Source organism: Vitis vinifera, chromosome 19 (genome assembly GCF_030704535.1).
Source record: "Vitis vinifera cultivar Pinot Noir 40024 chromosome 19, ASM3070453v1".
Taxonomy (NCBI): Eukaryota; Viridiplantae; Streptophyta; class Magnoliopsida; order Vitales; family Vitaceae; genus Vitis; species Vitis vinifera.
The window spans coordinates 13,871,203-13,882,532 of record NC_081823.1 but is presented as its reverse complement, the minus strand read 5'-3'; the positions used below and the strand labels follow the sequence as shown (position 1 = coordinate 13,882,532).

The window sequence follows — 11,330 nt, the reverse complement described above, 5'->3', positions numbered from 1 at the left end:
TTCAGAATGACTGCAAAAATGCTCTAAGCTTCAAAAATGGTCTGCGAAAATGCCACTTTGCTGCGAAATCATCTCCAAGCTTCGAAATGGCTGCGAAATCACCTCCAAGCTTAGAAATGACCTTCAAATTGCGAAATTGACTTGTGAAATGGAGGAAGGTTTGCAAAAACACCTTGCAAAGCCAAGGGAAGTTGTTAAAATGCCATCAAAGCCCTACAACCATGCATATGAAGAGGAGAGCCCCGCGCACCCTGGGATCACACACACTAAGCCTCTCATTCCATTTCTGACCTCTTTAAACCATCAAATCCCATAGCTCCAGCTGAGAGCTCCAGTTGAGGAGACTATGCCACCTAAGGAGACTACCAGAACAGAGGCCAAAGTCCTGATCCAACCCACTCAAGAGGCCACCACAGACGCATCAGTTCCACAGGACCTTACCATTACTTGATCATCTCTTTATTTTTTGGTCTTTACATATTATATTAGTATACATAGCTCCATGTTTTGATGTCTTACATTCTAGAATTGGATGTATTACTGATGATACATCATACATAGACATCATTTTTGTTTAAACTTGGCATTTTTCTATTTCCTCTACTCACTAACTTTTATGTTTTCTTTGAAACATGTGGTTTCTCCTATACAACTCAGACTTCATGTCACTCATGAGGTACCACTTCCTCCCTATTTTTTAATCGCTTTTGTCACATTGAGGACAATGTTCAGCTTGGTTGGGGGGAGAGTTGAGGAAGTAAGTATTGTTAATAATGCTAAGTTATTTTGCTAATTTAGTTGCTTTTTGCTTAATTTTTAAATTTTTTGCTTTAAACTCCATGGATATTAAGGATTAACTCTCAAAATTAAATGAGAGAAGTCGAGTTTCAACTTGATTACATGAGTCTTAGAGTTTGTATTATTATCTTCTAAAAGTTGATGAATTGTTGAAACTCCAATTGCATGCAAACTTATATCTTCCACCTTAAGCTATTCGCACACACATACATTAGATTCCGGTTATAAGATGTGAAACTATCTCACCCTCTAAGCTTGAGAAATCATAATTTGACACCTTTAACCTCTCTTTAATAGTGTTGGGACACCTCATAAAGACCAATGAGTCTTTGTAAAAAAAAAAATAAAAAAAAAATAAAAAAAATAGAATAAACTTCTTTACTTGCCTTGAAACCTGAGCATGGTCCGAAGGGGTGGCGAAAGCCTTTAAAGCCTGGTGCCCTAAGCCTTTATTGGTTGGGAGTCACCGATCCTCTGTTTGTTACATGGGTGAATTGGTTAAGTTTAGTAAGTGAAAAGAATTGTGAATAAGAGGTGCGTTCCTAGCCTATCAAGAGATGGTTAATTTTGCTAAGCTTAAAGAAAGACTTAGGTTGGGGGGAGATGATAGTTATCCATACTATACTTGGAAGCTAATCACATTAACACTTAGCTTTTAGTGGAAGAATTTGATTTGGATCTTTTGAGAGTGGAAATTCTTTTGATGCTTAAACTTGCATAATATCCATTCTTTGTACTCTATGATCAAGTGAATGCTTTGACAACTCTTATTATAGGTTGAGTTTCACATCTTTATTGATCCATGGATGTCCATCATGCCACTCATATCATTTTTTGGAGTGATTTGCATGATCCCTTTTATGTATATTATTATAGTTACTTAGTTTTTATCTCCTTCATTGCTAAGGGACTAGCAATATGTCGGTTGGGGGGAGTGATTACTACTCAAAAAGTGCTATTTGATAGCTTGTAATTAACTCTTTTAAACACTTTTGAGTAGTAGTTATTGCCTTTTAACCCAATTAACATGTTAAGGACCCTTGCAATCATTTCTAATCAAATTGTGTAAGTTTTGGTGTTTTTGTTAGTAATTTGATCACCAAAACAATCCAAGAATGAGGGAGAATTGTATATAGTTCATGGCAAAGCAATGAAGAGCTCAAATTCATGAATAACCAAGCTTTGGAGCTCCATAGCCCTTTGCCAAAGTCGTTCAAAGTATGCAAGGAGAGAAGCAAGGAGAGAGGAAAAACAGAGTGAAGAAAACAGAGGACAAGCAGCTGCAGTCTTCATGCGCACTTTTGGAGCACTTCCCGAAGTCCATTTTCTACATTCTATATACCATTTCAAAGCTCAGGAAGTCAAGAATCCAATTCTTCAAACGGTGCGCGATTCGGAGTTGAAACGAAGGAGTTACAGCCATTGCAACAGATCACTCCAAAGTGTTGCGAAATCAGCCTTTTGTTGCGAGAATTTCGCAGCCTTTTTGTACAGTGCTATGGAATTCCTCCTGAAGCTACCCGATACATGCCGCAAGTTGGAACGCTGAGAACCTCAAGGTGGAAGCCAATTTCGCAGCCCTGCGAGTTTAACTTGTTGTTGCGAAAATATTTCGCAGCCTTCTTGAGTGTCTGCGAAATCTCGCAGACACCATTTTCTCCTGCGAAATGGTCCTTAGTGCTTCCCGATATTTGCCACCGACTCTTTTGGATATTTTTCTTCAGATATTTTTGTATAAATTTCCATTCTTCTCCTTGTAATCCACCAACCATAAGATTTCTTAGTTGGGAAGGTTGGAAAAACATCTCTATATATATTCCCTTGCATCCACTGTAAGATCATCATGTAATCATATCATGTAACATCGATCAATATATAGAATATACAGAGCCTTGCTCTGTTTTTCCTTCTCTTTCATTTTTCATTTCTTTTTATTTCTAGCCAACCAAACTCTGAGGATTTTTCCTCAGAGGATGAGAGGCTAAGCCTTTTGTCTCTTGGAGTGAGGAAAGCCGGGTAAGTTTCCACATGCATAATTTGGAAGTTTTGTTGTTTTAGTTTTTAATGAAGAGAAAGTGTGACCCGTTAATGGTTTTTATCTTTTTAGTTAACTTAAAACGCCTTTAAATCACCTGGGCCAACACTTGGTAAGGCAAGTGATTTCCAACCATGGAAATGCACTAGTTTACCCCTTGCGAGCCTCTGGTAGGTGACTTCAAGGTAGGATTTTCTAGAATAGCCAACACTTGATAAGCTTTTGGACTCCTAGGAGACATCCATTAGTTATCTCTTGCGAGCTTTTGACGGGTAATCCAAGGTTAAAGATCATCTTGAATGGTAAGTGCTCGTGAGAGGCATGAACCATTGCAAGTTGCATCAGTGAGAGGGATTTAGTGTTTGAACCCATTAATGGGAAGCATCTGTACAACACCGGTTAGAGAATTAACTATATGTTAATTCTCTAATGCGAGGAAAATAAACAAGTGACCGGAACTCTCCATTTTGTATGAGGAACGAGCCTAGTGATCTGAACTCCAAGAAACACTTTTCTTTGTAAGTAAAATCAGTTACTATTTTTGGTTAGCTTAAAACCAATCCTTTTCCATTTAAACAAGTTTATGTTTTCTTTTAAAGCTAACCTTGAAATGAAAAGGCACCAATTCATCTTTGAATTAATATCAATTGAAGTGAAAACCCATCCCAGTGAACGATCCTAGAGCCACTATGCTATAGTAGCTTTGTCTTTGCTACTCTAGTAAATGGTGTAATAGGTTATAAATTTTGTTGATTACTCCCTCAATCAAGGAGCACCAGCTGGACACAAATCAGCTGAGACACCAATTGGGCACGAATCAAATGGCGCCGTTGCCGGGGATCGAACCTCGAATCAAATGGTGCCGTTGCCACTGCCGCTGCTAGGGACGAATCACTAATCTTTTAGCTGACATTCACACTCCTAAAGCTATTACCTTAGTACCAATTTAAAGTTCCTTGTGGAGGCAACCTAACAACTATACAACTATTAATTTTCATTTTTTTTATTATTTTTGGTTAAGGAGTTGAGAGTTTCAATGAATGATCTAGTTTAATTTCTCTTTGTAAAACTTAACTGTTAAATATATTTCCAAGTTTTGATAAAAAAGAAATGAACTAGAGAATGACAAACAAAAATTAGTGTCATCACTAGAAAACTTTCAACATTGATGACTCTAAAGGTATTTTTGTGTATATGCTTGTTGTTTTAGAAGCTTAACAAGTATATTTCACCCATTCCTCACCTATCTTTTAGTTGGATTTTTTTCTTTTTTTTACTTAATTTGTTTTCTTTGGATTTTCTTTTTCTACTCAGTTTTCATTTTTAGCTATTAAATCCAACATTTCAAACATTTTCTTTAAAGTGATATGATGTATTAGGGAAATAATTTTAAAGGAAGGGTACTAAGAGTGCGTTTGAGAGTGATTCTAAAAAGCATTTCTAACATTTCTAACACTTGACTAATAAAAATTTTCAAGTATTATGAATATTAAAAGTGTTTCCTAGAATCATTACCAAACGGATTCTAAGTAATCAACTATAAGAAACAATTTTAGAGGAAGGACACTGATTACTACCAAAAAGTGCTATTTTGTAGACCTAATTATAATGGTTTCAAGCACCTTTGAGTAGTAATCATATTCATTTAACCCAATTAATTCATTAAGGTCCTTAGTAATTGGTTTTAACCATTTTGTGGCAAGTTTACATGTTTATATCAGCTTGTGAATCAATTCAAGCATGCCAAATGATAGAGGAGCTACTTAGACAAGTTATGGCAAAGCTTTTGGAAGCTCAAATTCATGAAGAACCAAGCTTTGGAGCTCCATAGCCCTTTGCCAAATTCGTTCAAAGTATGCAAGGAAAGAACAATGGAGAAGAGGAAAGCAAAGTAAAGAGAAGCAAGGAGGAAAACAGAGGACAGCAGCTGCAGTCTTCTTTGGCACTTTTGGAGCACTTCCCGAAGTCCATTTTTTACATGCTATATACTGTTTCAAAGCTCAGGAAGTCAAGAATCCAACGCTTCAAACCGTGTACGAAATAAGGAAGATATGGCCTTCGGAAGACAACTGCTCCAGGGGTGTGCAAAATTTTCGCACAACACCTTCCAAATTCGCACACCCCCTTGCATGGTGCGAATTTTCCCCTGTTTCTGCCGACTCCACACGAGATCTTTTCTTTTGGATATTTTTGTATAAATTTCCATTCTTCTCCTTGTAATCCACCACTCATGTAATTTCTTAGCTAGGAAGGTTGGAAAAACTTCTCTATATATATTCCCTTGCATCCATTGTAATAGATATCGATCAATATATAGAAATATATAAAGCTCTGTTTTTCTCTCTTCTCCTGTTCTTCCCCGTTTCTATTTTCTTAGTAGCCAAACAGCCTCTGAGGGCTTTTCCTCAGAGGATGATTGGCTAAAACCTTTTAAGTCTCTCAAAGTATGGATGTTATGTGATGGCTTGGATGCAATCCCATGGAAATTTCTCGCACCCGGAAGGTAAGGTAGTCGTTTTTCATTAAAGGTTCATTAATGCAAAGTTTGGTTTTTATTTCCTTTGGACAACTTCCAACGGCCAATACTTGATAAGCTTTTGGATTTCTATCCATTAGTTATCTCCTACGAGCTATTGGAAGGTGAGGTTTTCAATTCCAAGTTTTGCATTAATCCGTTAGAACCAATTTCAATGGCCATTGAAAGGTGAGTTTATCACCTGGAATGACTTTGAGTTGCCAATATTTGGTAAGCTTTTGGCTTTAGACCATTAGTTATCTCTTACGAGCCATTCAAAGGAAGTCTAAGGTGAATAACCATTGATGAAATTCACTACCATTTGTTTTGCCATTTTAAATGATTAAAACTTGATTTGCTAAATCCATACCGGTTCGGGAAGCAAGCATCACCATAGTTGCAACCCCAACGCGAGGAGCCTATCCTGAGATTTCCAATTTGCATAAGAGCCAGAGCATAGCTATCCTATCTTTGAGAAACTTGTTTTTACACCCTTTCATTTTAGTCTTTAATGTTAGCTTAGATTAGTTTAAATCTTTCTAAAACATTTACATCTTCTTTTAAAGCTAACATCCATAAGAAAATCACCTATTTTCCTAATTTGAATATCACTTGTGTTTGCGAAAACCCTTCCCAGTGAACGATCCTAGAACCACTATGCTATAGTAGCTTGGCTACTTTAGTAATAGTATTCAAGGTATAAATTTTGTTGATACGCCTTTAAAGCTAAGCTACCATGAGTCGAATCAGACACTAAGTAATCAACCAAAAAAAAAAATGATTTTAGAGGAAGGACACTAAGTAATCAACCAACCCCTAGTTATCCTTTTCCTCAACACACCAGACCATCACTGTCTAATATCTATTTTCCAAATTCAACTATTGGTAGTACTAATAGAAGTGTGATGAATGGGCCTTTTAACCCTAATAACTAGCCACCTAAGACCATGAGGGATTACCTACAGCCTAGTTGGGTCAATGCTCTTTCGTGATTGATATTTCTTTTTGACGCTTTTCAAATAAACATTGATCTTGAAATGATCCAATTGCTATCTCTATTTTATGGAAGGGAGGATGAAAATCTTTTTTCTTATTTAAAAGAATTTGAAGAGGTATGGTCTATTTTGGCAGAGCCTTCGTGAAATCTAGATCATTCGAAACTCAAGGTTTTCTTTTTTCATTAAAGAAAGAGGATAAGCATTGGTGGTATAGCATGAGACTCTATAGTATAAGTTCTTAGGCTACTATATAAAATATTTTTTTCACAAATTTATTTTGGTATATAAAATTGTTTCCTTTGAAAGACAAATTAAAATTTGTTGTTTTATAGAGAATGAGACTTTTCATCGTTGTTATGATAAATTTAAAGCTTTGTTGTTTAACTTCCTTACCATAGTTTTGAAAACTCAAGGATTGCTTCTTCTTTTTAAAGGGGACCATCCCCCTAAATGAAATAATTTGTTGAAAACATGACTGGTGGGTACTTTATACAGGAGAAACCAAAAGAAGCACTTGAGAATTTAAAATTGCTTGCTGAAAAATCAAGGGTTTGGGACCCCTTAGTCCTCAAGTGCATCTTCTAGAACGTGAAAGCTAACCCCAACAACATATAATCTCTCATCTCATCTCTCAATTTATCATTTCCCCTTAGAACAAAAGTTTTGACGAAGATGATTTTTGGATGCTGTAAGTGGACGAAGCCACTGAGGTTAAGGAAAAGGAAGCTGTGTACATAGCAGCTGAAAAGAATTTGTTGAAAAGGAATCAGTTGAAGACGATAACTTCCAACAGGTTGCAAATAAGGTTATAAGCTGCATTTTTTCTTCTTTTCACAAAAAAAGAAAAAGAAAAAAAGAAATAGAAAAAAAAAAAAAAGAACAAAGATAGAAAAAGAAACCCTTAAAGAGCAAGAAACAGAGGAGGAATGGAGCAATGTATTGCATGATCACACCAACTTTATTTGTCTCTCAATTCCCTTCTCTTTGCAACCCAAAAATGTTGATCTTCAAGGTATCATCAGAGGGCTTCTCAATATCGATCTCTTCTAATGAAAAATTTTAAGAAACCATGAAAAAAATTTATCAAAATGGATGCTCCCAATCTACCTGTGGGAAGCAAAGAAAAAGTGAAGAGCCATTGGCTAGCTAGAAGCTAGCCAAAAACTTGTTAATAGCTTTCATTTTTTATTTTTGTTATTATTGCTTTGGCCAATTTAGTGTGTAGGAGCACCATCATTGTGAAGCCTATAATATTATGTTCTCAGTCCACTCAAGTATAAATTTCTCTATACTCTATTGGTTTTATCATGTGTCAGAGTAGGTGTAAATAGTTAGCACCAGGAAGGTGCACAAAGTGTATGACATAAAGGAATTGCGCACTTTTGAGGTTCCGCTAACCCAACTTGTACATTTTGAAAGCATGACTGAAATTCCACACCCTAAGAAAATAATTTAAACGGTGCATCCATAATAAAAATCTTTATTCTCTTATGTAAACTTTTTGGAAGAAAAATGCCTTCCCAAATAAAACCATAATTGCTTAGAGACTTTGGTCCACCCCACCATCATATCAATTGAGCATTTGAAGCCAACCAAATTAATTATTATCCAAAGACAGAAAATTAATTAAACAGGATTAGCATAAAAGAAAATAACTTGACTTATAAACAAAAGCAAAGGAGATGCAATGGCAAACACAAAGCAATTTAAAAGAGGCAAGCGAGTAAAGAAACTAACAGTGATATATTATGAGTTGCCATAAGTTGAAGCGACTTCCACTTCGGAAAGCCCAAGGCCTTTTAGCCAATACTGTCAAAGGGGTAAAATCCTCATCAGAATCATTAGCATCATTGTGGGGGGCGGAATCGAAATGGCATGTGGCAAGGTGAGGATAACGTTCAACCAGATACAGTGCTACATCTGCATATTATAAAATTGTACATGGGAACCCGACGGTAATTCATATCAAGAAAATATATATAGCTCACCATGAAACCCCACCATTAGTGCTCTGCGCAGAAGCTCGATTCCAGGTGAATTTGAGAAAGGATATGGAGGTTCATTATCTCTGGTGACGCTTAATAAATATAAAGTCAGCTCTTTATGACCATACTTAACAGCGGTGTGAAGAGGCGCAAAATCGTAGCGGTTGCAGATATTGGGCAACCTTGGGTTTTTGTTCTCTAACAACTTGACTGCTTTTATATTGCCAGCCCTTGCAGCGTTGAAAAGGGCAGTGGCGCCATCAGAATCCCGCAGAGCCAGATCCTCACTTCCCATAAACTCAACCAAATTCTCCACGAAACCCATTCTGGCCTCTCCTAACTCAACTGCTATGTGAAGCACTGGGGAATCATCTGTTCCGAACCGGGCGGAGAATAATCGTGGATTATGCACCAATAATTGTGAAGTACTTTCCCAGTCACCATTGAGCGCAGCTTTGTACAGTTCCAAGCGATCGAATTCTGCAGTCACAAAACCAAAAGATGTATAGGTCAGCCTAGATTTCCCTGATATGTATATTTCTTCAACGCTCACAACATCCTAATACTAAAATTATTTTTAAAAAATACATCTAAAATCAATAAATTAATTATTTTTATACGCTACTTATTTCACTTATTTTAATAATTCAATATAAAAATTAAATAATTTAAAATTTCATAAAGTTATAACTAATTTTAATTATATTTGATTTTCTTAAATATTTTTTTCGAGAAAATCATTTTCCTTTATATCTTTTCTTTGCTAATTATTTTCTTGGACTTCTTTGTTTACCTCTAATCAACATCTTTATATCTTTCAATAATAGTTTGAACCTCCAATAAACTACACAAATTAAAATTTAATTTAGTTTCATTTGTTTTTTTAACAGCAGGTTGTAAAACGCTTCTACTTGTATACTAAGCATGGTTTTTGGCATCTTACCGGAGCTGCTAGTCCTTTGCAAAGATGAAGAGGAAGAGACTGAAGCATTGTTTGGGCTGTCATCATTACCGAGATGGTAATGAAGAGGAAGCCATTGCAGTACACTCCTCATCATGCTCAGCAATGTCGATGTTACTGTTGTCATTTCTAGGACGTAGTGAAGAAGAAGAAGCCATTACAACAAATTCCTTATCGTGCATATAGTCATTGCCATGTGTAACAGAAAACCTAAACAAAATCTGCAGTTGACAAAGGTCAAGATTAACTCACCTCGCAGATGGATTTGTTATCTATGATAGAAGATTATATTTAACTATATCCAAAGAGAGACAACAGCAGCCCTTTTTCCCACCGTCTTCAAAAGATATAGGAACCATTGAAGCATAAGAGGTGCAATGATAGAGTCTTCCAAGTCAACTTTATTTAGTTGAGTATTGGGTACTAAGGAGTAGATAGCGTTGAAACGCTATGACTGGTGGATGACAGTCATAACTTGAGGGGCAATTGTGTTTTCAACCCATATAGGGTTCATAATTAAGATAAGGTCCTCCAACCACCCATAATTGATGATAAGGATATGAGATAATAATTGACAAAAATGCCCACTTGACTCATTTTTGTCTTTATTCTACTACTTGCCGCTATTATTTCTTATTTAACCATTTTTGGATTTTTCATTATTTTTTTAAACTATTTTATAAATAATTGAAAATTTATTTTATTTTTAAATTATAAATAAAAAAAATTATATTAATGATTCAAAGACTATTTTGAAAAATACTTTCTAAAAAAATATTAATTTAAATAAATAAAAATTATCTTTTACATTTATTTTTATCTTTTACATTTTAGAAGTAAATAATTTAATGATTAAAATATCATTTAAAATAAATATATTCACTATTTTTATTTTTTTTATACTAAAAATTATTTTAAAGTTTTTTTTACTATTATAAAATAAAAAGTTTAATTTTTTTTAATCTTCTTCCTTCCTTATTTTAATAACTTTTTTAACATGACTTTTAGTAATAAGTTATATGAAATGTTACAAATTTGTTTATTAAGGATTTTTTTAATGATTTGAATTAATTGAAAATTTATTAAAATAAGAAAAAGAAAAAGAAATAAAGAGGATGGATGGAGAGTTTTTATTTTAAGTACTCGATTAAAATGTTTTCATATGACCTAATTTTAGAAGTGGATTATATCAATACATAGTAGAAATTGAATTTTTCTTATATAAAAGGGTTGAAAGGTATATTTACTTATTTTAGATGAAAACAAGTAACTAAAAATTATATAGATTATATTTGAGTTTGGTTTTAAAATATTTTTCTAGTTTTTATTTTTTATTTTTTTTATTTTTAAAAATAATTTTTATTTTCTATATTGTCTCTTTTTGAAAATACGTTTAATTAAAAAATGAAAACTATTTTTAAAAATGAAAATTGAAAACCTTGTATAATACTATTTTTTTTATATGAAAAAAAAATTATTTATTCATTTATTGTGCCACTGTACAATTGTATTATACTAACTGTACAATGAAAATGTACTAAGTGTACAAAGGCGTATAAGGCTACCATTTGTGAAAGATTATAATAGATTATGAGTCATTCCTTTATTTTTTTTATCACTCATGAATTGTGCATATAAGTCATGTACTTTATTTAATTTCCGCATGGAAATTCTAATACTTTCTCCAATAAATATATTTGGGGGAAAAAAATTTAGCATTAAGTCATCCACCATCTTCTTAACTAAACCATTGGAAATATGGTTAAACACTCCTACGTGGATATTGATACATAACTTAGGAGGGATATGAAATTTGTGTCATTGTATAAGGGTAAGGGAAATGTACTAATTGTACAAAGGTGTACAAGATTACCCTTTGTGAATTATTTTAACCAATTCTAAATCACTTTTTTATTTTCTTTGTCACTCAAGGATTGTACACCTATGTCATGCATTTTATTTAACTCTCACATGAAAATTATAATATTTTTCCCAATAATGATATTTGGGGGAAAAAATTGATCCTAAGTCATCTATC

At 34.1% G+C, this 11,330-nt stretch overlaps 1 protein-coding gene across 1 annotated transcript; it reads right to left on the bottom strand.

Annotated features, from left to right (window-relative positions):
- Positions 1–8,070: 8,070 nt before the first annotated feature.
- LOC104877703 (uncharacterized) lies at positions 8,071–9,758 on the bottom strand. Its single transcript, XM_010646482.3, has 4 exons — positions 9,545–9,758; positions 9,275–9,421; positions 8,335–8,811; positions 8,071–8,266 (listed from the first exon to the last, which is right to left on the bottom strand). Exons 2-4 carry the CDS (start codon positions 9,417–9,419, stop codon positions 8,079–8,081), a joined length of 810 nt encoding a protein of 269 aa, XP_010644784.3. The 5' UTR covers positions 9,420–9,421; positions 9,545–9,758; the 3' UTR covers positions 8,071–8,078.
- Positions 9,759–11,330: the final 1,572 nt, after the last annotated feature.

Coding starts and splice junctions, on each gene's coding strand:
- LOC104877703 (XM_010646482.3), bottom strand. CDS start 9,419: ATGACAACAGTAACATCGACATTGCTGAGCATGATGAGGAGTGTACTG. Junction 8,812..9,274: donor GCAAAGGACTAGCAGCTCCG/GTAAGATGCCAA, acceptor TTGTGACTGCAG/AATTCGATCGCTTGGAACTG. Junction 8,267..8,334: donor ACTAATGGTGGGGTTTCATG/GTGAGCTATATA, acceptor TATAATATGCAG/ATGTAGCACTGTATCTGGTT.